Consider the following 27509-nt stretch of genomic DNA (forward strand, 5'->3'; position numbering starts at 1 on the left):
GGTACCAGGGGGGACGTGGATAGGGGGATTGGTAAAAACTTAAAAAACTTACTATTATAGGGGCGCCTGGGTGGCTCAGTCGGTTAGGCGGCCGACTTCGGCTCAGGTCATGATCTTGCGGTCCGCGAGTTCGAGCCCCATGTTGGGCTCTGTGCTGACAGCTCAGAGCCTGGAGCCTGTTTCGGATTCTGTGTCTCCCTCTCTCTGACCCTCCCCCATCCGTGCTCTGTCTCTCTCTGTCTCAAAAATAAATAAACGTTAAAAAAAAAAAGAAAAGAGAAAAAACCTTACTATTATATATTATATGACCTCCCCACCACCACCAAAAAGATAATTCATGTGAAACACTTAGCACATAGCACTCAATAAATATTTGTTCTTATTCTCCCCTTAGATTGGAATAGTCTCTTACAGGATGAATCCACAAACCTTCCTTCTTCCTCTTCTTTTCTGTATTCCTATTCTGGAAGGCCCTAAGCAGTTGAGATGAGAAAAGAATGGAACCCTATCCCACAACCCCAAATCAGATAAGAAAACCACTTTCATGATCTTCCCTTCACCCCGGTTTATGATTACATTTATATCCTGAGACCAGTTTTCATATGAATTATATAGTCTCAGAGTTTGCTCTGTGTCTTTCTAAAGATTCCCATGGGCTCCTTATTTTTTTTTTTAAAAATTTTAATGTTTATTTATTCTTGAGAGAGAGAGAGAGAGAATGAGATCAGGGGAGGAGTGGAAAGAGAAGGAGACAGAATCCCAAGCAGGCTCCACAGTGTTGGCACAGAGCCAAATATAGGGCTTGAACCCACGACCTATGAGATCATGACCTGATCTGAAACTGAGCTGGACACTTAACCGACTGAGCCACCCAGGTACCCCTCATGGGCTTCTTCTTTAAAAATATTCTAAGATCACTGAGGTTTAAACTCCTAATGATAGAAGTAGTTTTCAAACTGGCTATCTAAGTAAGAAAAAGCAATGATATTACCAACTAATAACTAACAGATCAATAATTTATGGCGTTTTCAGGCATACTGAACCACCCAGGGCATTTTACTTACAAAGTTTTGAAATAAGATAATTTAGTACAAAATTAAATCACATGGAGATTGTTTCCCTCACTTCTAGCTAAGACATGTGAACAGCTGAGGCTGTCCCCTCTCTCCGTCCCTCCCTCCTTCCTTCCCTCCTTCCCTCCCTCCTTTCTTCCTTCCCTCCCTCCTTCCTTCCCTCCCTCCCTCCCTCTTTTCTTCCTTCCCTCCCTCCTTCCATCCCTCCTTCCCTCCCTCCCTCCCTCCTTTCTTCCTTCCCTCCCTCCTTCCCTCCCTCCTTCCTTCCTTCCCTCCTTACCTCCCTCCCTCCTTTCTTCCTTCCCTCCCTCCCTCCTTCCCTCCTTCCTTCCTTCCTTCCTTCCCTCCTTCCCTCCCTCCTTCCCTTCCTTCCTTCCTTCCTTCCTTCCTTCCCTCCTTCCCTTTCTTCCTTCCTTCCTTCCCTCCCTCCTTCCTGCCTTCCTTCCTTCCTTCCCTCCCTCCTTCCATCCCTCCCTCCCTCCCTCCCTCCCTCCCTCCTTCCTTTCTTCCTTCCCTCCCTCCTTCCTTCCCTCCTTCCCTCCTCCCTCCTTTCTTCCTTCCCTCCCTCCTTCCCTCCCTCCTCCCTCCCTCCTTCCTTTTTTCCTTCCCTCCCTCCTTTCTTCCTTCCCTCCCTCCCTCCCTGCTTCCTTCCTTCCTTCCTTCCTTCCTTCCTTCCTTCCTTCCTCCCTTCCAGTAATGGAGTCCTCTCTTACTGTCTTGGGTGGGTGCCCAGAGCATGTCTGTGTTCCCCTTACAGCCAGTCATGACTACCTTCCCACATTAGACGGTTCTGTTTCATAGCTGCAAAATAACCCTTCCAGAATCTGGAGCCTCATGTACTGGCGGCAGATGGGAATGAGACACTTGGTGTTTTCTCTAGAAACAGCCTGTAAATCAGCAAATCTTTTAATCATTAACCCCAGTCTGGCTGAAAGCTTTAATCAAGGGGCTTCAATAGCTTTGCTGTAAATGCACTGGAACATTTCACCTTCCAAGAGACCCTGTGAAAATAAGTCCACAGAGGGAGCTGTAATCCTCATCTTACTTAAAAAGAAAAAAAAAAAATCATGTCCACAGTTTAAGTTTCTAGTCAATAAAAGAACAATAACATTTGATTCCTTCTCATTGTACTCGCAGATGTTTCAAGTATTTCTAAAGCCTTTCAAATTACTTTGAATAAAAAGCTGCCGACCCTGAGGTAGAAATGCCAGGTTTCTAAAGTATGATTAAGGCTCCATAAGCTTATTATTTCTCCAGTAATAGTAAGGCTTTAAAATTTGGGTTTCTTCTTCTTCTATATACTCCAGAAAATTAGAAAAATACAGAAAGGGAGAGGAAGAAAACTATGAGTGTAATCAAATTTTATTTCATAGATCACGTTTCATATATCACTCGACTTATTTCTTTGGCCTTTTAAGGTACACAGTTTGCGTATCTCATTGACACCATCATCTGCACTAGTGCAACTTGATGATTAAAAGAGACAAAGAAAGAAGACTGTGTTTAGGGGCCCTGGTGTAGAAGCCAGCTGTGAAATGAACTGGTATCTTAAGGTAACATATATGCTTTCCTGCCTTGTTTTCATACTTTGTATGATACGCTCTCTCGGACTTTGATATTTTTTGTTTCGATGAGCTTTGTAAAGGCTCAAAAGGTTTCTTGAAAACATTAACAGGTTTTTGCTATTCCAGGAATTTTATATAACGTAAATCAAATGCTACTATCAGGTTCCGGAGCCCGTACAGGTTATCGAAATCATTTGTGTGTTCCTGTCCTGTATGGATACTAAAATTGTGCTTATTATTATAGCTTTAACCTACTGGGTGGCCTGAGACAGAAAACGAAGTCTTTTAAAATTTCCAATCAATACAGACAAATACACCTACATGCAGAAGATTGTATAAAAGTCCATTTAGTGGATGGTTTTCAATTCATGGACAAAGAAGTCTGTTTTTTCATGGTAATTATTTTACCTTTCCCAATTGGGAGTTACTATGCTATTAAAATAATGGCTTCGGGCATTTTGCAAAGCATGCATTTGAAAGCTAGGAAAACGTATTTGTGTTTTCCTGTTGGAAAGTTTTATCTTAATTAATTTGTTCCACATTAATATTTATTAGTTTTAATACAGAAACCAATGGCTATCTTCACTTCTCTAGGACAATCTGCTTTCTAGAACTTCCTTGATCTAAAGGAAATACAAGGTCAACTTGAAATTAATGTTTCTCTCTTCCAATCTGAAACACCTTACTTTAGATTTGAACTGAGAAGAAATGTTACTCCCAGGAAGGAAGAAGCAAAAAGAAAATAGTCCATAAATTGATTGCTAACAGCCAATAAACTTAATCTTTCCATATCCAACCCTGAAGAGCAAAACTGGAACTTGAGAAATGAAAAGAGGAAAAATTCTTTCCATTCTTTTCATACCACTGCCAGGGGAAAGCTCCAGAGATTTCTCCATGTATTAAATAAATATTTAATGAATAATCTCTATGAACAAAGCACCACAGGGATTCCAAGATAACAAGGACACATTTTTTTTTGTTATTTACTTATTTATTAACATTTTTTTAGAGAGAGAGGACATGCAGGCACACAAGTGCTAAGGGGAGGGACAGAGAGAGACAGAATCCCAAGCAGCCTCTGTGTCCAGCACAGAGCCCGAGCCCAGCGCAGGGCTCGATCTCAAGACCCTGAGACCATGACCTGAGCTGAAATCAAGAGTTAGAGGCTTAACCAACTGAGCCATGCAGGCACACCACAATTTTTTAGTTTAAGGAGCTCATGCTGTACTTGGAGAAATAGGTATGTGCATAACCGTGGCACAAGCCATGAGATATTTGTAGTCATGGAGACTGAAGAAATGCAGAAGGGCCCAAAGGTCAACTCGGACACAATTGATGTCTATAGAAAATATATTCCATAGATTCCCTAAAAATCAAGAAATTTAGGAATACTTACACCTGATCCCTAATCTCCCCAGATGGCCATTTAAACTGTTTTATCTAACAGCATTGATTATGAAACTTCAAAGCACAGAGAATGAGAAAAATCACCTGTAGTGGGCTGATATTTTTTAAGTGGTTTCTGTGCCGTGCCCAATTGTGTCAGAGTGTGTCTCTAATTAGGCTGATCTCATTTTTAAACATTTTGTAATCCAAATCTAGCATTATAACCAAACAGCATAATTTACCAGAATAATCCCCTTTGGATTCCTATGAGTCACATTAGCATAGTACAGAGGACATTCTCAAATATCCATTGAATAAGTTGATATTTTCACAGTTTTACTCAAAATAGAATTATAGAACATGGTGGTTCGTTATGTTATATGTTATTATATGTGTGTTAACTATGTTACATAATTTTAAGGGTTAATTTATACTAAATGGGTTTGTAAGAATTTTTGTTTGAAAATACTTCCAAATTTTTAAGAGATAGGAAGTTTGGCTTTTTTTCAGGATAGGTAAGATAGATGCAATTTTGATTATATATCATATAAATAGTTTTTACAAGTTTGGCACCACAGTTAAAACACAACTGTGTGACCCAAACTCTGCCAGTCTTTGCAGAATCCATTTCTTTGGGTGAGGGTAGCAGGGGGAAAGGCCGGGTTTTAGGGTGAGCAGCGACAGAGTTTCTGGGATCCATCCTGTACACTTGGTGAGTCTCAGTGATGCCCCCTGGCAGAGGCCATGAGGCTGGGCCAAGGGAAACTGCAGTGTGGTTTGGGCCTTGGTCCTGGCTGGGTCATCACTCAGCCTGTCTCTGTAGCTTTTCCAGAGAGTCTCTGAATGTTTTACTGTCCATTAATACATTCCTTCTCTGCCTCATCCACCTACAATAAGGACAGAGACTGAGATACATAGCAAATTCTGAAACTACTTGATGCCATTGATATTTAGATTCATATTGTGAACACTCCTTCATTTTCGAATACTAATTACATACATATTGAATGCGATTACTTTTCCCCTTAATCCCTGAGGAGGAGAGTATAAGAATTATGCTGGGTTACACCTATGCTTGGAAACCTTATTAAGTGTTTATGTAATGAATTTGGTTGAGATGAATTATTTGTAATTTAGAAGTTTTAAAGTGTGTTATTTGTGAATGTTAAGTATATATTAGTCAAATACTCCTAAAGGCCAAATACATTTCCTTTAATAAATTGTAAGCATTTAATTTTCCTGTAAGGTCCTTGAGTATTTAAAAAAATAAATAAAAATGGTTTGGAAATTATTCCTTTAACTAGAAAACATACTGATTTATTTGGGTCATATAAATGTTGTTAGGGTGATGACCTTATAGTTGCATCAACTAAACCCAATGTTTAGGAAACACTCACACTTTAGTAAGGGATTATGACATTATGGATTCAAAGGGTGCTGCTGGTAGTCCTCTAATTCCTGGATGCTCAAAGTGTGGATCACAGAGCAGTGATCCACAAAATGAAGATCATTTTGCAGAAATGGACAATTTCAGGTCTCACCCCAGACCAGTAGAATTAAAATCTATATTTTAGTGAGACCCTCATGTGATTCATACAGATATTAAAATTTGAGCAGCACTGATTTTTTTTCCTCATGTTATCAGACACAAAACCCAGCCCATTAAAAAGCCAAAAGCTGGGGGGAAACGGCATAACTTAATAGTCCTCTCTATCAGGAAGTTTCTACTCAATTGCAAGTCATTGAATCCGCTTCTTTACAGCACAGTGGCAAAGGAAACAGTGAGTTTCTTCTCACCGCTCCGTCGTATACCTGAACACATAAGGTCCCCTTTACCAACTCCTCGCAAACCCCTCAACTGAACATAAACTGCCCATTGCCAACTCTCACAGAGTTTCCTCTTCACTCACCTACAAACAAAACCTGCTAAAAAGAATGAATCAATGAAGAAATTCTTCCATTCATTCAGTAAATATTTGTTGAGTAGCTGCCAAGAGCCGGGGGTAGAACAGTGAGTAAAACCAAGTTCTTGTCCTTATGGAGCTAACATTTCCATGGAGAATTCAGTTCAGAAACAAGTCTATAAAATGCCAAGTACAATAAGCACTATAGGAAGAGGGACAGAGAGTGCCAGATGTGGGGCAGGGATGCTTGTGTACTGCTGTAGGATGGGCAGAGTATGACAAGATGGCCCAGGCTCATCTTAGACATTCCTTGCCCCTGGAATCAGCCATTTCTCCCAAGAAGCCTTGATTTCAAAACTCAAGATGTTCATTGCTATTGGTTTGGTCATTGATTTGAAGCCTAACATCGATCTCTCTTCCGCAGTGAGAATTCTGGGTTTTCAAGGACACAGGGATGACAGATTTAGATATCTCATAATTTCTTGTGTGCTTTATCCTTCATCACGCATACAGTAAATTCGGGGTTAACAATGCTACATATCTGTCAATAAATGATTGTTAAATAAGTTATCTATCATATTTGTACAATGGCATTCCCAAAAGTGCATGTGGAAACACCAGAAAAAGGATGAGGTAGCACTTTATGTTCTGATTTGAAATGATCTCTAAGATACATTAAAAAAGCAAGGTTAGGTCAACGTATATTCCTCTTGTGTGGGAGACGAGTAGGGGACAGAATATATATTTATATTGGCTTGTATATGTCAATTCATTTAGCATCTTCAGCACAAGATACTCTTCCAAAATGTGTGATGAACACTATTCTCTTGCCTTTGGATTGTACCCAGCAAGAGCCTGACCCCCTGGCTTCAGGGAAAGTAGAACTTCAAACATAGCGTTTCTATATTCATTCTATTTTAAACTATTAAATAAATGTTAACTTCCAGTATGTACCATGCCCAGATTTAAATTTGAAGTTATAAAAGGAAATGTGAGGGTGTTCTAGTTCTTTGATTAAGAAGCACTAATCCTACAAAAGTTTTGAAAATTGAACACTGTCTCTAAGTCTTACATTCACTTTCTATTTCCCAAAAGTGCTCAACAAACTATTCCCAAATTTGGAATAGGCAGATTCGCAGTGCTTAATTCTGGCTCTGTGGACAGAATTCTTGTAATGGAAGAGAGGGCAAATGATGAATATGAGGCTGAAATTTGTAGAAAGAGAAAGAAAAGGATATTTAATAATCCATAAGTTTATATTTGCATGAAACTCATCGTTGTGAGGGTTGAACATGTCACAATAGACAGTGACTGCTGTGGAATATTACAGTTGGCTTATTTTGCATCTCTTAGCTCCTATTCCTGAAATAAAGATTTACTAGTAATATGTTGCTATTATCATTATATGAATATCTGAGCCTAATCAGGCCAATTCATAAGGGAAAAAAAATGAACGAGTTTCTGTCTGACCTCAAAAAGAACAATTCCAACTGATAAAAATGGGTGCCTCTCCAGAAAGTTAGCATCTTATTTTTGCGTCTAAATATCTGGCTTAGGGGTATCTAATAGACATTTAGACACACCTCCTGGAAAGCAAACACTCAAAAGATCCTATATGTGAAAAGAAAGATTAGTAGCTAATTGAGGTTCTCTCCCACAACTAGAAGAAATCAGAAGCAATCTTTATTGTAGATTAGGGCTTGACAGAATCTTTCTAAAAACATGTCATCTTGCTGCATTGCATTAGAATATGCTGGAGAGAAGTTTGAACCATTTGCTAGCACCTGCTAGAGAAGCAGCATTCCCACACCAGAAGCTTCTGGGCAACCTTTTCCTGTAGGCACTTCTTTGTTCCAGTTTCACGGACTCACCAAGCAGCCTTCAGTACACTTTAAGTCTCTTCTGATCTATAAGCCTGACCAAACAGACTACAACCTACGGCTAAAAACTACAGACTTCAGTTCCCACAACTTAAAAGCCACTTTCTAAAAATATGAACTTGTATATTGATTTGGTTGGATTGAGGAGTCTCAACTCAGTGACATGAAATAATCCCCTCTCTCCAATAATCACTCTTAACCACATTGAGTTGAATACTTTCTTTCTCACTGATACATGGCAACCATAAAAATACCTCAGTCTTAATCCATAAATGTTTTTGTTTCTTTGGTCCCTAAAGATATCATTTCAGTTATTATGGATTAGTCATGTCCATTTTTTATATTAAGACCTTATATTTTAGGGCAGTTTAAGGTTCACGGAAAAATTGAGGGGAAGGCACAGAGATTTCCTATATACCCTTTGCCTCCCCCAAAATCAACATAAAATCCTATAAAAGTAGGATAGCCTCCCCCAAAATCAACATCCCCCCTCAGAGGGGTGCATTTGTTACATTGGATGAACCTGCGTTGATACATCATAATCACCCAAAGTCCCTAGCATATATTATGGTTCCCTCTTGATATTGTACATTCTGTGGGTTTGAACCCATAGCTATGTATATATGTATAATGACATATACTCATCGTTATGGTATCATACAAAGTATTTTCACTGATCCTTTTTTTTTTTTTTTGTAAGTAATCTCTGTGCCCAGTGTGGGGCTTGTACTCCCAACCTCAAGTTTAAGAGTTGTATGCTCTACAGCCAAGCACCCCTGATCTTTTTAACATGGCCTCCATAATTTTGCCTTTCCAGAATGTCATATAGTTGGAATTATATATCATACAACTTTTTCTTAGTTCACTTTCTGTGTATGTGGACATAAGCTTTTAATTTCTTTGGGTAATCACCAAGGAGCATGATTGCTAGATCACATGGTAAGACTATGTTTAGTTTTGTAAGAAAATGCCAAACTTTCAAAGTGGCTTTCAGAGTCTTTCAAAGTGGCTACACCATTTTGCATTCCCACCAGCAGTGAATGAGAGTTCCTGTTGCTCCACGTCCTTGCTGGCATTTGGTGTTGTCAGTGTTTTGGATTTTGTCCATTCTAATAGGTATATAGTGGTATCTCTGTTGTTTTTATTTGCATTTCCCTGATGACATAAGATTAGGGAACATCTTTTCTTATGCCTGTTTGCTATCTGTATATCTTCTTTAGTGAGGCTTCTGTTAAAGTCTTTGGTACATTTTTAAATCAGGTTGTGTACTTTCTTATGGCTCAGTTTTAAGAGTTCTTTGTCCATTTTGGATAATAGTCCTTTATCAGACATGTCTTTTGCAAATATTTTCTCCCAGTCTGTGGCTTGTTTTCTCGTTCTTAACATTGTCAGAAATCTTTAATTTTAATGAAATCCAGCTTATTAATTATTTCTTTCATTGATTGTGCCTTTGGTGTTGTGTTCTAAAAAGTCATCACTGTACCCAAGGTCACCTAGGTTTTCTCCGGGGTTGTCTTCTGCGAGGTTTACAGTTTTGCACTTTACATTTAGAGTGGGTGATCCATTTCGAGTTAATTTTTGTGTAGGGTTAAAGGTCTGTATCCACATTTTTTTTTTTTTTTTTGCATGTGGTTGTCCAGTTGTTCCAGCACGGTTTGTGGAAAAGACTGTCTTTGCTCCTTTGTATTGCCTTTACTCCTTTGTCAAAGATCAATTGAGTATATTTATTTGGATCTATTTCTGAGCTAACTATTCTGTTCCGTTGACCTATTTGTCTATTGCTTACCAATACCACACTGTATTGATTACTGAAGCTTCATCGTAAGTCTTGTGAAATCAGACAGTGTGAGTCCTCCAGCTTTGTTCCTCTTCTTCAATATTGTGTTGGCTATGCTGAGTCTTCTGCCTTCCCACATAAACTTTAAGATCAGTTTGTCAATATATTCCACAAAATAACTTACTGGATTCATTTCTAAAACCTCCAGCTTTTGCTGATGTCTAGTGTCTGAAGAAACATGGCTGGTGGGTTGAGAGGTATGATCTGCCTTCTCCCACATCCACCCCTTTCTGCTCTACCTTCTCTGTTGCTGGTCAGTGGAGGAAAAAGGAAGGAAGACGTTCCTTTCTTGAGTTTCTATCTCTCTGTTTATATTACCCAATCCACTATTTCATATTATCTGCTTTCTTATTAGTATTATTAATGGAATACAATTCCATTGTTAATGTATTAATCATAGTTAGTTTAAATTTTCTGCTTGACAATTCTAAAACCTGTGTCATACTTGAGTCTGATTCTGATGCTTACTTTGTCTCTTCAGACTGTTTTTTCCTTTTAGTATGCCTTTTAATTTTTGGTTGAAAGCCAGATATGATATACTGAGTAATAGGAGCTAAGATAAATAGGTCGTTAGTGTGACTTTTGTGTTAATCAGCCTGGGAGTTGGGCATTGTTTAATGTTTGTCGTAGCTATAGATGCCAAAGTCTTCAAATTCCTCTAGTGCCCTGTTTTTGTCTCTGTTGTGTTTGGGCTTCCCTAAGAAGTCCTCCTTAGATAGAGTCTGCATGTTGCAACTCTTTTGGCTGGGATCCACTGCTTTTATACTGGTATGGTAGGGGCATATAGGGGAAGGGGAATGTCCTGTAATCTTATCATTAAGGCTCAGGCATTTAGTGGGTCTGTGTCCCTGCATTGTGACCTTCCCAGCAGTTTCTTAGCTTCGTTTTCCTCCTTGGGTGAAAGAGAAAAACTAGAGGGGGCTACAATTAGAGAAATGCCCTTCCCCCATGTAAGATAAAGTTCTAGTAAAGTCTTCTCCCTGGACAGTAGGCCTTTGGTATGGAGAATGCTCTGGGTGTATTTCACAGTACACTCTCTTCCCTTCTCCTGCCAGAGCCACTAGGAGATCTTTTTCGGCTCCTCACCAAGAGGACCTGGTCGGGTTCCAGGAGATAAAACCCACAAAAGTGTAGGGGCCCACCTAAGACTGCCCCCGCCCCCAGGAGTTTCTCACTCTCAAGTCACTTCAGCAATTCATCAGAATTACCACTGTTAAAACATACACTGAGGAATATGAAAAGGTTTTTTTGACCAAAAATTGATTTGAATCTGGCAGCCCCAAACTGGAAGTGGTCAGGAGCACTCCACTGACAGGATTTCAGGGAGATACTTTTATACTCAAAAGATGGAAGCCAAGGGGCGCCTGGGTGGCTCAGTCGGTTAAGCGTCCAACTTCGGCTCAGGTCACGATCTCGCGGTCCGTGAGTTCGAGCCCCGCGTTGGGCTCTGGGCTGATGGCTCGGAGCCTGGAGCCTGCTTTGGATTCTGTGTCTCCCTCTCTCTCTGCCCCTCCCCCATTCATGCTCTCTCTGTCTCAAAAACAAATTAAAAAAACGTTAAAAAAAAAAAAAAAAAAGATGGAAGCCAAGTAAAGAAATTGCTGATTTGCTATGGCTTCAAACCTAGTTGGCCATTTGTGATTGTACAGGCTTAGATTTTAGTTTCCTTAATTAAGCAGGCTGCCATGATGTTAGAGACACAACAGTCTAAAGCTTTCTCATTTAATTAACTGCACACCATTTAAGGGCACCTACCAGTCTGTGGCCTCTGTTCCAGGTGGGCAGATCCCAGGTGTGACCCCAGATTCCCTTGTCTCTCCCAATTCTGGGGTAGTGGTTTGCCCTGTAATCTCAGTCCTCTGATGGGCCCCAGAAAAGCCATTATTTTCACTTTGTTTGGCTCTTTATTGTTGTATGGACAACAGTAGTAACTTTTAATCTTTCTACATGTGGAAGCTGAAACTTGGAATCTATAACCCAATTTTGAACTAAGAACTTTAAGAAAGAAAAAAAAAGACCTACCCAAGAAACCAAAAAGGCCTATAGATGATTTATTTTTCCATTATTTAACAAGTGGAAAACTTAGGTAGTCATTTCAGAGTGGTGAAATCTGGTTATAAGTCTGACTTAGGCCTTTAATTTCATACCATTAACCAAAGAGTGCTGACACAAATGACAATTCTCATGAGACATATATTTCTAAGGCCTTAGTTGTATTATTTCAAAATGCCAAGGAATGTAACTCCTAAAAGTATAGCATTTCCACTAAAAAATAGAATATGATTCTCCCCGCTTTCTAGCGATTTCCTCACTTCAAATTGGAAAGGGGAAATTTGAAATCTAGAATGTCGTCGCTTTTGTTTGTTGACTCCTGTTGTCTCCCTAATTGTTTAACCCCCAGAAGTTTTGCCTTCCCATCAGGATCAAGAGCTCATGCAGACCGGGTACTTTATCAGGCTTCTGCTTTAGCTTAGCACGTTGTTCTGCACACAACACCCCTTTAGTAAATACTTGCATTACACTGGATGTAGACTTACAAGACTTTTTCTTGCACTGAGTTGCCAGAGTTCTGCCATGAGCTTTGGGTCCCAGTCTAGCTTGTTATTCTTATCTCTTGGCTTAAAATGTTGTGCCTTGCAAAAGGCTTCTGTGAGCAAACACTCGAGTCAAATGAATTACCCCCTTTCAAAAGGGCCTGAATATGGTTTTTCATAAGACCTATTACCGTGCCTTATACCTCATTATAACCTACTGGGGAGTTATTGTGCATTTTGTAATAGAGGCTAAATTCCTATTTTTCATCACCTGATTAGTATTTCTGAATTGGCTCCGGTGCCAAAAGGAATATTTTCCCTCACTGTTTCTCCTTTTCAGTAGTAATATAAATATAATAAAAAGCAGTAGAATGCATCCCTTCTCCAGAAACAAACAAAAACCAATTACGGTCAATCCTGAGGGAAGTCTTTGGTGGAGAAAGCCAAGAAAAGCCGAGAGAAAGCTGAATGAATACCTCTGCCTTTATCTGTTCTCTCTGCCTAGCTTTTTAGGATCATATTTTCACAGACCAATTTGGATTCTTTCATGCCCAGGTGGGGAAGAAGAATTTTTATCCTCAGCACATGATTGATGTGCTGAAATGTATGCAGTTTAATCAGGGAGGGGTCTGTTCCTTTTCAGGCTTATTTGTGATGTGTGTTTTCTGGCTATAGGACAAAACATTGGGCAGCCCTAGGAAACACACCAAAGAGGCATTAATGAAGCCTCACCCTGCTAGCTCACTGTCCACCTTCCTTGCCCGTGGTGCAACAGGAAGAATGCCCGGGAGGACGTGGAATCGTGAAAGGGTGACAGGACTGGCATGCGGCAGCCTTGTCCCCACTCTGTGGCCACTGCCACCACCCTGCTGTGCAGGTCCTGGGTCTGCTCGTCCTTAAAGTAGTTCTTGCCCTTCCTGCACTCAGCTGTGTATCACAAGGAGGCCAACTTCTGCAGAGAGTATTTCCCAGGCTCCTCTGGCCACAGCTCTGCTTTTAGGACTGGTTTTCTTACTTGGATCATCTCACTAATACCACCATACTACCTCTTTCTCTCTTCTGTGTAACCTAATCATTTATAAGTGAAATTCTTTTCCTTACTTCTCTGGCCCCTGGTTGGAGGGAGATTGAAAGCAAGAGGGTTCTTTCCTCCCTCTTGGCCCGGGAGGGCGGGCAGCATCTCTAGCAGCACCCCTACAGCTAGGACCTGGGGCCCCCCCTGGGGTTCCAGCTTCTGCCAGGATGCCCAATTCAGTCTCCCGTCCCTCTGTCCCCCACTGGAGGGCTTCCTGCTCTGCTGACATCTGGATTTGGCATCTCTGTTACCCATTTGCCTTTGCAGGTCCTCCACCATCCATAAAGCCAGTTCCCAGCATTAAATGACCCCTGCGAGAAGTATTGAGTGGCTTCATTATCCTGCTTACCCTTTGACTGCTACCCATGTCCTTGGTATATTTGTCTTAGCCCTGGTGGGACAGCTCCTCCTCAATACCAAATGTTCTATCGTAACAAACACGCTTTTTAAAAAGTTAATTCAGACCAAGCATGATGCATCAGTGCTAATGTGTCATCTCAGTGGGTCACAGTGAATACTTATTGCTAAAGATTCTTAAGGTCAACTCTGATACCTGAGAACTTAGAAGGGCTTAGATGCACTTTTCTCAATGGACTTGAAGTAAAGCAGAACATTAACTCATCCATAGGGTGAGCAAAAATGTCTCTCAAAGAAAAATGCAGGTGGTATGGGGTTGTTGTATCTGCAGCATAGATACTGGAGTGGGATAGACCCGGATTCAACCCCCCAGCTCCAGGTATTAGCTGAATGAACTCAGTCCCTATATTTCTCTGGCTCTAGTTCTCGATAAAAAATGAGATAACAGATATAAAGGTGCATGTGTAGACAGCGTGTATAAAAAGCCTGACACAGGAAATGCTTAGTCTTGCCCTTAGGGCTGCTTTTCTTGTTTTAATTCTCACCAATATTATTATCCTGCTTTTTTCCCTCCCCCATTTAATCTAATCATTTGTGAAATGACATTCCTTTCCTCATTTCTCTAAGGCACAGCTAAGGTGAAATTCCTAAAAGGAGCTTTACTTTGAAAGCTAAGGGAACCCAAAAAGGAGATAAGCAGATACAAAAGCAATAAAGCCACACTCATAATGGAGGGGTCTCTGAGCAGGCATTGGACAATGATTTTGTTTCTCAGGGACCCGGTCTGCCTGTCACAGATGGCCTCTGTCTCACCACCTATGGCTGCTAGACACCACTGTAGTTCTTACAACATGGATTCTTGCCTAACTGGATATAGTTTCCCTTTCAAAGGCAAATTTTTATTCCCCCAAAATAAAACTTTCCCTGCTTTCACCCTGCATGTGTTCCTTGGAGGTTTTATTTAAATAAAAAGACTGTCCCCTTCTCAAAGCATCCATTCATTGCATTACCCCTAAACCTAAAATCTTTGAGCCAAGGAAGGTTCTGAGAACGCTGCCTTTCAACAGATTAAATAGCCTCTTGGTCCTGGAACTGGTACCAGGATTATGAGGCTGAATGGCAACGTTGCCTACATTTTACCTCTTCAGAAGTTACAAATCAAAGGGACAATTCTGGTTGAAGCCTGATGGTTCCTTTGCTTTCGTAATACTTTCAAAGGAATCAAAAAGTGAACTATCCAGATTAACTGACCTAGGGACCATTTTTAGCATTTTGTTCAAATATAGCCATCTCTGTAGAAACAAATGAAAAGATTCACTTCTTCAAATAATGTTTCATTGCACCATCAAAGAATAAATACTCATCAGTAGTCCTCAAGCATGGGCATCTTCTTGACCTCTAGCCCAGCCAGCCTCTCAAATACTACTGCAAAGGAAAGTCAAGTTTTTCCTAGGGAAGAAAAGATCGCCTCAGAAGCTAATCTCACATCCATCTACTCTAGACCACGTATACCTGTACCTCTTCTAAGACAGGAAGAAGAAATGGGTTTCTATTATCTTCAAGAATAACCAGAAGCTTCTACAATTTACATATACAACCAGGCATAGTCCTGGACATATCAACCAACCCATGCAATGTAAAGAGGTGGGACGCATGACTGCTGGGAACTCACAACTCGGAAATAATCAGCATGTTTTAACTGCACACATTTCCAGAGCCCTGATGCATGCTGGTCTGGTGCTTTTGAACATTTTTTCAGGTGACTTGGGATCACACAGCTCTGTCTTCTTTGAGGAAGTAGTACAAACACAGGGCACGGTAGCTCTCCCATCTAGAGGTCTGCCCTAAGGGAATGTGGGCTATTTCCGGGCAAAGTCAGTCTCTGTTTAAAGCTCCTGTTGAATTGGACCACACTGACGTTCCTTGGTCTAGATTCTTTGCTGATTGTAAACATTATGCTGCTTAAATACTATAATATTGCTTGACACCTGTGCTCTAGTGATTTCAAGAGGAACAAAAAAGTCTCCTTGATGCCAGGGAGGTGATGAAAATGTTTAAGTAAGTCAGTGAGATTTCATTCATTCTAAGTAAATCTGCATCTCACCTATGCTTTTCTTAAAGCTTTCCATTCTGTCCCTCGTTTCCTTAATTCTATTATAATATCCAAAGCAGCAACTCATCTGAAATTTATTGTTGATAAAAAGGAAGGTATATGTTTATACATGCATATTTGTATTTAGGTACATAAAGTATTTTAAATTAATATTGACTTATTTCCTCCATTGGTTGTATTTTTTAAATTAGGACTAGAGGGAAAATCTACCGATTCATTTTCAGTGTAATGGCTTCAGTTTCCAAAAAGTAGAGTTTTCATTATAAAGTATAATAATGTCCGTATTAGTTTTTTGCTTTTTGTTTTTTTACTGCTATAACAAATTACCACAGGGTTAGTGGCTTAAAACAACACAAATTAATAATTTTACAATGCTGTAGGTTAGAAGTCTGAAATGGGTCTCACTGGGCTAACAATGAAGGTGTTGGCAGCCAAGTCCTTCTGGAGGTTCTAGGAGAAAAGCCATATATTGCTTCGCCTTTTCCATCTTCTAGAAGCTGCCTTCCATCCTTGGCTCTTGGTCTCTTCCATCAGCAGAGTCAGCAAAATCAGGCCAAGTCCAACTCACACTGCTGTCTCTCTAGTTCTAATGCTTTCCCCTCCTTCTTCCATCTTTTAAGAGCTCATAGGATCACACTGGGCCCACCAGGAAACACCAGGATAATCTCCCTATTTTGAGCCTTAACTTAACCACATCTACAGAATCCCTTTTGCCATCTAATCTAATATAGTCACAGGTTCTGGAGATAAGGATATGGACATCTTTGGGGGGGGGGAGGCATTATTTCTGCCTATCACAATCTCATAACTAAACCTATCATCATTTGAAACCTTCTGGAAGTGACATAAATAGCATTGTGTTAATGGTCCTACCACCATCTTTAACTGCACGTATCTTTCTCTTCCATTTGGAAATGCCATTGCCAGACATCACAGAGAACTAGAGGGAAGGATTTGGCAGGACTAAGGGACCTACCTGTGTAGCTGTGTAGCAAGTCATTTTCCTGGGATCGCAATTCAGCGCCTTCATCTGAAGAATGTGGATAATAGTGGCAGCTTAATCTGTATCCTAGAGCTGTTCTTTCAGTCACGGAATCCTGAAAACTGTATACCACTTTGCAAATGACAAGAGATGGTGCCCTAGCTGCCCCAGTGGGTCCTCGGAACTTGAGTACATAAAACCACCAAGAAGTATCATTTAGAAATTAAAACTTTTTTTCCAAAAATACAAATTGAGGGAAAAGAATCTTAACTACATGACAGAGGATGAAATTGCTCATTTCCATTCTAATTCAGTACTTTATCCCTATCTCCCGAGATAGGTCATTTTAATCTCCATACATGTTTATCTTGTTTTGCTTTTTCTTCTGCTCTGATGTTTGTTATGCTTTGAGTAGATATTGACTCCCTTCTCATTAAGCCTGCAAACATCCAATCATTCCTATCTGTTTGGTTTTTTTCATTTTTAATAATTTATATTTAAATTTTGGCAAATTGAAGGTCTAATTTTGCCCTTTGAATGCATCTGCATTCAAGTTATTCAGGCAGATTTTATCTTTTTTTTTTTTTAAATTCTATTTTGAGTTTTATAAAAATGGATGTTTCTTATTATCCCCCAACCCATAATTTTCTTTAGTGTACTTTTTGTTTAATTTTCTTTTGCCTTAACATTTTATTTTTCAGACACCTCTCATTGAACCTCACGTTCCTCTTCGTCCTGCTAACACCATTACCAAGGTAATGGGATGTAGGTGGGTTGATGAACCTTCAGAGCCAACTTCTTAGGTAACCACTGGAGGCGGCCAGTATGTCAGAGCATCACATCAAGAGACCTCGGGTGCATTTTCTAGACATAACGACTATTCAGTGTGTATCAGTTCTCCAATAAAAGGGACATGTCATACAAGTGAACAATGTAAATATGTGAATGAGTTGTATTTTTCAAGGCAGAGTCAGAAAGTGATTTAAGTATTCATCTGGTTTGTTTTCCTTCTATAAATTCTCCCTCTTCCTCTTTCCCTCCTTTCACCTGATTAAAATGCAGGTTCCTTCAGAGAAGATCCTCAGGGCTGGAAAAATTTTACGAAATGCCATTCTCTCTCGAGCACCTCACATGATAAGAGATAGAAAATACCACCTAAAGACATACAGGTATGTGCAATAATTCTAAAGGCTGTGGCCTCCCTCAGATTCATGTTTAGTGACATTGGAACAAACTTGTGTTTTCTTGTTTTCCATCTATGGGTAGCATGTTTTATAATCCTCCAGGTTTTGGAAGATCTGAGTTTGTCTTAGATCCCTGCTTAGCTTTAATTATCCTTAATATTCCCAGCAGTTACTCCTAAACTAATTTGCTTGGACATTGGTTTAATTGTGATAAACAAAGAGAAGAAAACTTTTCCATTTCTGTTCGCTAGTGTTTTTTTAGGGGAACTATTAGATTTAGATGAGATTAAACTAACATTTACTTAGCATTTGTTTCTGCTTGAAGCCCTCCGCCAGGCCATTTTCCCTATGTTATCCTATTTCATCCTACCACAGCCCTGCTAGGTAGGTGTTAGGCCATTTTTCAGATGATAAAAGTGAGGCTCAGAGAGAGTAAATAGTTTTCCTTGTCCAAGTCACAAGTCTAGTGAGTGGCAGAGCCAGGGCTTAAGCCAACCAGCCTCGGTTGATTTCCAAGTTCAGTGATCTTTTCATTCATTCTACCATTCATTCATTCCACAAATGTATTAAATACCTACTGGGCACCGGATGCTATTGTGTTCTAAGCCCCAAGGATACAGGAGTGAATAAAATATACAATGTTCTTTATGGAGTTTACTTTCTACTGTAGGATTTCATTCTAGTGTGTATATAGTGAGTATACAACTCTATCACGTCTATAGTTATTTAGAATAGGGAGTCACTATAGCTGTCACTGGAGTTAAGGAATTATGTAGTTGAATCTTCTGGGATGACTGAACACTGGTGGGTCAACTGAGGATTCATGTCTGATCTTTTAGCTTTTGATTTTTTTCACTTCACCATGGGTTTAGGAACTGGAATGGCCTATGCATGGCACACAAGCTTTCACTTTCTCCTTGCACCCGCGGTTTACCCTCATAGCCCTTTTTTAGCAGTCACTCAACTCTCCCATTTAGTCTAGACATGACCTCAGAACCCATCAGACTTGGCGTGAGTCAAAACCCATTTGATTCACATGAACCAAATTCATAAGACACAGTGAAAGCTAGGATACAAATTTTAAAGTTACCATGAAGGATAAATATATTTCTATGACTGTCAACTATGATAGAACCTGTAAAATTAGACCTCATTCACCCTATAGGAAACCTTTGAGTACACGTGCCTCAAGATCCAGTCTGTTTCCCAAGGACAGAGATGGCAAAACAGGCAAATTCTTCCTCTTTGGATCACTTTTTCTGCACTCCTTGAAAACAAACACTCTTCCACTTGTGCTTGTCATGAACATGTTTATAAGACTAAAACTGACAGGATATTTGTTACATTAATTGACCTCATCTTGAAGAGAATTTTGGAAATGAGATGGGATTTGAGAAACACTTTAGTCTTATCAAGAAGACACATTCCATTTCTTAAGACAGACTATTCATCCAGCCCTTTTTTAAAGTTTACTTATTTATTTTGAGAAAGAGAGAGCATGCATGCCCACAAGTAGGGGAGGGGCAAAGAGAGAGAGAGAGAGAGAGAATATCCCAAGCAGGCTCTGTGCTGACAGCACAATATTCTCTCTCTCTGTCTCTCTCTCTTCCTCAAAATAAATAAATAAACTTTATTTTTTTTTAATGTTCATTTATTTTTGAGAGAGAAAGACAGACAGAACATGAGTGGGGGAGGGGCAGAGAGAGAAGGAGACACAGAATCAGAAGCAGGCCCCAGGCTCTGAGCTGTCAGCACAGAGCCCAATGCGGGGCTCGAACTCACAGACCGTGAGATTGAGATCATGACCTGAGCCCAAGTCGGATGCTTAGCCGACTGAGCCACCCAGGTACCCCCAAACTTTAAAAAAAAATAACAAAAATCATGTGTTACATATTCCCAGAGAGAGTTAAAGCACTTTAACTCCTCGAGTGAATCTCAAAATCTCATATGGCTAAAGGACCTTTTTCTTTTTAAGTCTTTGTTATTTTTTCCCCTGACTTAAGATGTGACTATGCTTTTCCAAGTGTGGACTTGCATTAGGGAAATTCCGTTAAAATATGTCATCTTTATGACAAAATGGAAACTAGAAGTCAGAAGCCGTAAACTCTTTCTTGCTCCATCATACTAACATTTTCAATCCCTGAAATACAGGTGTCGTGTGTATTCCACACCCTATGACACAAATTAATGATCTGTTGGTAATAACCCATGGACTCATCTGGAAGCCAAAGGCATGATTTCTCTTTTCTGCACCCCAGTTTAAGTTCCTTGCCCCACATCTTGTACTTTCTAGTTCCATCTCTCTCCTCCTCCCCACCTGCTTATATCATGGCTGCAGTCTCCCCAGACACGGTATCCCCCCAAGTCATCACCATGCTAAGGTCTGCTGTCGATTCTAAAGTGGCTGGAGATCTTTAATGGAGAGGAAACTCAGTGATTCTATCAGCTGCAAGTGGCACAGCTGTGGATCTTTGTTCTGTGTGCTGACTGCAGGATTCTCATACCCTGAGCAAGGACCCAGGTGCTCTGAGATCATCTCAGAGTTCCTCTTAGCAAAGAGAATCGTTGAATTAAAAGCCACATGGAATTGATTAGTTTATACTTTTATGAAACTTCTCCCGTTAATAAATTCTGAAATTAGAAGAGCCATGTTTTGACAGTTCCTGTGTTCAGAATGAATAGTTACTAGGTGCCCCCTTTGCTCATTGAAGCTCTTTTTGTGGGTGTAGACTGTTTTCAGAGTAGCCCTGGAAATCTGACGGCCTTCTCAGTACATCTTGCTTGCGAAATGTTCCAGGATTGGACCTGAATCAGGGCGTCCCAGGAGCTTAGACAGATTTCAGAGTTCCTAGAACATTGGGGGCCATCTTTTCGTCCTCGTTTTTTTATAGATGAGAAAACTGAAAACCAGCGAGTTTAAACGACATGGCCAGACTCACACAGCTAATGTCTAGCAGACACAGTGCTGTATCTAATGACTCCTCCCAGGCTAAGCCTCTTCCTAAAGTGGCACAGCACCAGGAAACCCCCAGTTTAAACTAGAGAGGAGCTCCTGAGCTCCCCACCCAGAGATGGTGCCATCCTTAGCCCGGGATGGGAGGCCACCAGTAGCAAAGACCCCAGCTGCTCTGTGACTTCCTGTGTTGGCCCTTGGGATTCATTCCTAGGGCTTCAAGATTCCATTTCCTCCTCTGAACCATCATGCCACAAACACCTGCCCTTCTCCCTCACCCCACTGAAGGTCTCAGTATTTCCTAATTATATGTTTCCTGACTAATACACGCAGTTCACCCATCCTGACGAACTTACCACAGAGGGGCAACTTAGGGGTGAATGTGTGACTATGCAGAAAGCATGTGGAGCTCCTCAGATGACAAGCTCTGCAGAAGTGCTGATGCTCATTACATAGGACTTTTTTCAGAGAGATTTGCATCGCTAATTGCTTGTTTCTCCCAACACCCCTCTGGGGAAGATCAGTAGTATTACTTGAAAATATAAAGTGCTATATAATTTTGCACTTATACACCGCCTTTCGTGGAGCACCTCCAAGTGCCTCACAAACATTAACTCATTCCTCACAGGCTCGGGTGAAGGAAGTCAGATGTCACTTTGCCCTCGTTTTACACTGAGATTTTCTGGGACCAGCGAGACAAGAGAGTTCCTGGCCCTGGGCTTAGCTTGCTAGATAACACTCCCCATCTAGTGGCCCTTCGGTACCCCCTGGTGCTGTAGTGTGTAATGCTCTTTCATTGCTTGGAAGGTTCCCTCATGAGCTGAGTGGTTTTGTTGGTTTGTACAAAAGTTTGAGAACCTGAGGCCACGCCATGCCATGCTTTGTTTGCAGTGAGACCTCTTATGGTGGAGGAGCACAAGCGTTTCGGGAAGGTCTTTCAGAAGCCATCTCCCAGCCTTCCTCCACGAGGGTGTGCCTTCCCATCCTTTGTGTTCCCCTCTCCTTAGGCAATGCTGTGTGGGAACCGAGCTGGTGGACTGGATGCTGCAGCAGACTCCCTGTGTCCACTCCCGAACTCAGGCTGTTGGCATGTGGCAAGTGCTGGTAGAAGACGGCGTTCTCAACCACGGTAAGATGAGCCCCAGGCCCTGGAAAACCCTTTCCCTGGGTAAGTTGTTGCTGCACTCCCAAATGGGCCAAAAAGGAATTATGGTCCCTTTAGGGGCCTGCAGAGCCGGCATCTTCATTTAGCAATACGAGTGCGGCGAGCGGATGCTATTGATTGCTATGTTCCGCCATCGTGCCCCCCTAACATGGGAGAATGTATGAAGGGAAAATGAAATTGGGACCCGAGTGCATCAGTTCCAATTATGTTTATTAGTTTGCATTCACGGTTCATTGGTAGTGTGATTATACTCTGAGCATAGCAATCCTGATGCAGGGGCAGAATGAAGAGCAATGCGATGTGCGGCGGGGCTGGTGGCAGGGAAAGGAAGTAATGAATTCAGAAGCTGCCTTTTAACAATGGCGTTATCTGGGAGAGCCAATTTGTATCCACACGGGATGACCATATTTAAAATCAGGAATGTGCTCGACTGTCGCAGCCCCTGACACCCGCAGGGGCTATCGTGGGGCAGGGTAGCTGTTCAGGACTGGAGTGTGACCGTGGTTGATCTGCTCATGCCATTTGCTTTAACGACCACTTTTCCAAACTGACAAACCATTAAAATCGTTCATTTAATTTACCAAGGCCTGAGAATCTAATGATGGCTTCACCCGTGTTTCTCAGACTTTAATGTGCATTCAAGCCATCTGGGACTCTTGTTAAAATGCAGATTCTGACTCAGCAGGTTTGGGATGGGTCCTGAGGGTCTGCGTCTCTAAGACATAGAAATGAGAGATCCTGAGCCAAGTTCACTGACTGTCCTACCAAGATCTAAGTCTTTTTCTTTAAAAGGAACAAGGGAAAAACAAAACTTTTAAAATCAGAACTGGATGGAAATTACCTTAAGTTACTTCTAGGGTTATATGACCTAGAAGCTCGGTCTCATCAGTTTTGTTCAAACAATTAATTTTATTCTAAACTTTTTTTTAAAGTGCAGACATGTTAACAAACAGTACATATGGAAAGAAAAATACGAATCCTGATCCCTGTAGAGTAAGATTGTTTTAAGTCTGTGCCCGAAAACCATTATAGAGCATGATCTGGCAGTTGGTTATTTTCCTGTTTGGGACACATGTCCCACATGCCAGAAGATGTCACCAAGGCAATTTTTGCTGGTCAGAGTGCTCATCTCAGAAAAGCTGGCAGGTTCTCATAAGAACGTGGTGGGGCCAGCCGGTGGCGGGCGGGTCAGAGAGAGCCTCGAGGTGCATGACCGCAGTTGGGAAGTCATGTATTCCAGCTGCACGGCCCTGGGTGAGGCGGGATCAGAGGGCTGAGGAGTCTCACCGCTTTGCTGCCACTTGGCTCTCTTCCCCGACACCAGCCGTTTGCTTCTGGTAAACGGGGCTGTGAGGCAGAGGGACAACAGCTGATCCTTGCCTTCATGTTTCACGTAGTGGACCAGGAACACCATTTCCAAGACAAATATTTATTTTATCGATTTCTGGATGACGAGCACGAGGATGCCCCTTTGCCTACTGAGGAGGAGAAGAAGGAGTGTGATGAGGAGCTTCAGGACACCATGCTGCTGCTGTCGCAGATGGGCCCGGACGCCCACATGAGGATGACCCTCCGCAAACCGTGAGTAAGAGCGCAGTGCGCACCCTGTGCCAGTCCCCTGGGGCCATGGGCATGTGGAAGCACGACGCTCACCTGGGCCACAGGGAAGCAGGCTGATTTCCCAGGTCCTGGCCTGCACTCAGGGCCAAAGGGGAGGCTCTGGAGGTGGGACACAGCAGTGTTTGTCTCTTTTCTATTTTACTTTTGAGCCAGATAAATCCATTTCCCTTTTGCATGAGTTAAAACTGTACAGAATTTTAGTGGTTGGTTCGGGATGTCAAAACTAAGTCCACATATTAAAAAACCTTTAGGGGGCTCCTGGGTGGCTCAGTTGGTTAAGTGTCCGACTTCAGCTCAGGTCGTGATCCCGCAGTTTATGGGTGCGAGCCCCGTGTCGGGCTCTGTGCTGACAGCTCAGAGCCTGGAGTCTGTTCTGGATTCTGTCTCCCTCTCTCTCTGCCCCTCCCCCTCTCACACTTTGTCTCTGTCTCTCTCAAAAATAAATAAACATTAAAAGAAAACCTTTGGGCAATGACGAACAGAAACTGCTCTGTTTCCATGCCAGAATGTGACAGCCCCTGTCTTTCTAATGGAATAGGGCGGAGGTCATCAGAACCATAGACATCATGCCCGTGCCTTTGTTCGTTCGTTCATTCAACACATCCTTTCACACCATTTTGAACCTTCTGCTCGTTAGCTTAAAGACACGTTCCTAAGAGAATACCACTGCTGCATTAGTGCTTCAAGACCTCCTCCCACTAGTAAGATGCTCTCTCCCTTCCATCTCAACTGAAACCCACCTCACCTTCAGTAACAACCTATCAGCTAAACTGGAGGATTCTGAAGTGTTTAATCAGATGGATTCAGAAAGAATGTACTGAGCCCCTGTTGTACTTAGAGAACTCTCCCAGTTGCTGTGAGACATATAAAGAAGCATATGCCACAGTCCCAATCTTGGGGAAACCTTTTTAATAAGGCATGACTTGGCACTTGGTGTTGAGGCCACCATGCACAGGCTTATGATTTTCTTCTGGGAATGAAACGGCCCTCCACCCTGTGGCCAGTGCCAGCAGCTGTGGATGTCGATTCTGAGTCACAGGCATGGCCAACCTCCATTTATTCGTGGGTCTCAACAAGTGCATTAAACTTCACATGTCTTGTATGTCCACGGGGCACTTTCCAAAAGTGCCGTGCCCCTTAGGCCAACTTCCTCAAGGTCTGCCCCTCATGCCAACTTATAGTACTTCTTAGTGCTTCTCTGTTTCCTTTCTTCAACATATTTCACTTGTTGTCATGCGATGTCTCCTTTGTCAGGACTTTCTCTTGGGTCTTAATGTCCACCTCCATGTGTTTCATAGGCCTGCCCTTATCCTAGTCAGCACCACCATGTTTGACTCTAGAACACTGGTTAGGTTCTGGTCCTTTATCCTCAAAACCCCTTTCTTCAAACAAAAATTGTATGGGAAAATCCAAACTATCAAACAGAAAAGCCAGAACTTCACTGACCTAATTATGGGTAGTATCCAAGAACCTTGCCCAGCTGATTTATGCTCTGTCTGTCCTGAAACATCACAGGGGTGGGTGGCTAAGGGGGCACAAGGGAATCATCAGGGCATGGAGAACTCAAATGAACACCGTTCCAAACTGTGCTTTCTTTCATGTGAGTCCACTTCCTCTCTCCCTTCCCCACACACCTATGTCCCATTGTCCATCATTTTTACTTTCTCATCATTTCCTAGATCCATCCCCTTCTTGCTCTTCTTGCCTCTTTCATTCAAGTCAAAGCCATACAGTGGTTCTGAATCAGAAGTGGGACAGAATCAGAATCAGAAGTAGTTCTGAATCAGTGGGGCATCAGTGTGGGAGGATGTTTTGGTTGCCTCAGTACATGTGGGGGCACACTTCTGCCATTCACTGGGCAGTGGTTAGGACCAAGGGTTGCCAAATACACCCAACAATACCTAGGACCCTACAAAATAAGGAGCTGTCCTGAAAATAATGCTCCTATTGAGAAACATTGCTTTAAACTGAGTTTCTGAAAGGCAAAGACATATCCCATTTCTTTTTTCATTTATTTGTTCACTTCACCAATATTTGATAAACACCTATTTTGTTCTAGATACTATGTTAGTTGCTAAGGCTAAAACATCGAACAAGAGGGTTGCACCTCCTTCCTGGAGCTTTCTGCGTAGTCCAAGAGACAGACCTTAAATAGTTGGGCAAGGAATCATTTTGTCATAGCTGCAGTACATGCTACAAAGGAAAATGTAGTGTACATTAATAGAGTATAATATGGAGAGGGGGGATTTAATCTGGCATAGAAGTTGGAAAAGGCCATATTCCTAGCTCTGTGCATTCCACTAAATAGACCACCAATAAACTTTTGCTGAGTGAACGAATGAACAAATGAATGTCTGTTGGCAGCTAATGTTCCTGCAGCTCTTAGTTGCTTCGAGGGAAGCAGAAATGCCATTTGATTCACAAAGATTTTTGAGCATGTACCAAGAGGTTTTCTTTAAAAAATAATAATAATAAAATGGTTCCTGCCTTTGGAGAATTTATAATCCAGGAGGTGAGGCCCTCCCAAATTAGGATCTGGTGCAACAAACACACTTATTGAGTGCCTATTGTGTGCTAGAAACATTCATGCTATTGTCTGATTCACCCTCACAAGACCCTGAGAGCTGGTTTCTTGAGTCACCCTTAGAAAGAGAGCCTGTGCTTGTGCTTTTTTTCTTCCATACAGCATTGAATTGCATGATCCTTGGCAGCCCAAAGATTCTTCAGAGAAAACTATATTCCAAAGGTTGGATTTTTCCAGTCTATCACTAGAACATACAGGTTTTACTAGTATTCCAAGACATATCATTTTGAGTTCCCTTGGGATTTTCTTACCTTTCCAGGTTTTATCAAACTACAAAATTGGAATCGAACTGGTAGTTCTTCTGACTCAATACTCTTAGATTTTCTTTCTATTGGAATGACAGCTCCCAAGAGATGAGAAAGTGAAAAAGAAGGAATCTAATTTTTTTGAGACAGACTTTCAAACCTATGCACATGCACACACACACACACACACACACACACACTCACACACACATACACACACATACACCTTTTTTGGGGTGAAGGGAGTCTGATAATAACCTTTGTAGCGTCTAATTTATTTAAGTGGAAAGAAAATATGCTTAGGTGATCAAGAATTTCCAGTATCACTGCTGTCCTTAAAGAGACCCCTTGAGCACTTTGCTCCTAGAAACCTGAGGGCATGTGTAAAGGTCCTGGAAATGTTGACGCTTTACTGCCCAGACAGCCAAGTCATTAGGAAATGTGGAGGCATGAGATGCATTGGCTCCATGTCGACCAGGGCAGGACCCCCCAATTTTTAAACTCAGCACAGCTGCATTTTATAATAGTCACCACTGCCAGAGAGGCTGCAGAACTCTGATAATTACTGGGAAAGAAATAACACAATATTCTTTGATGAGAAGATTACTTTGAGAATTTGATTGTATAATGAAGATGTTGCTTTGAAAGGTACTTCCCATTGTTCTGAATCTGAGACTCGCTAGCAAAAAAAAAAAAAGTGTCACTTGTTTTGACAGGCTACTTAGAAAAATTCTCTGTTTATTACATTAACTGCAGCATTTTAACTGTCAAACTATGAAAGAATGTTCTGTAGTTTAAAAAACAGAATAGAGCTTCAGGGGAAATTTTTTGGCATACTCTTGTTGCTATTGGTATTGAAAAAAAAACATACATCCCGAATGTGAAATTAGCTTTTTATGTGGTGGCAGGCAGAGTGACTCACAATGCCCATCCTGGTTTCACAGGTGCAGACCTGGATGGCACTGGGGGGCAAGTGCTATAGAACAATGACAGTTGATGGTGCTGTTGTTGCAGCTCACAGAGCCATCAAACCTAAAATGAGCTCTTGGAAC

General features: G+C 41.4%; 1 protein-coding gene across 6 annotated transcripts in view; it reads left to right on the forward strand.

The window, feature by feature from the left end:
- The window catches only part of RAPGEF4 (Rap guanine nucleotide exchange factor 4), a 288747-nt gene that overhangs the window by 181557 nt on the left and 79681 nt on the right, over positions 1–27509 (forward strand). For all 6 annotated transcript variants that reach the window (XR_006220771.1, XM_042994712.1, XM_042994714.1 and 3 more), the window contains 4 exons: positions 17408–17461; positions 17769–17875; positions 21851–21972; positions 23406–23589. Coding sequence is in view for 5 of the 6 variants with exons in the window: in XM_042994712.1 (XP_042850646.1) it covers positions 17408–17461; positions 17769–17875; positions 21851–21972; positions 23406–23589 (467 nt within the window). In the remaining variant the exon portion in view is untranslated. The remainder of the gene's footprint in view (positions 1–17407; positions 17462–17768; positions 17876–21850; positions 21973–23405; positions 23590–27509) is intronic.

This window comes from Panthera tigris, chromosome C1 (genome assembly GCF_018350195.1).
Source record: "Panthera tigris isolate Pti1 chromosome C1, P.tigris_Pti1_mat1.1, whole genome shotgun sequence".
Classification (NCBI taxonomy): domain Eukaryota; kingdom Metazoa; phylum Chordata; class Mammalia; order Carnivora; family Felidae; genus Panthera; species Panthera tigris.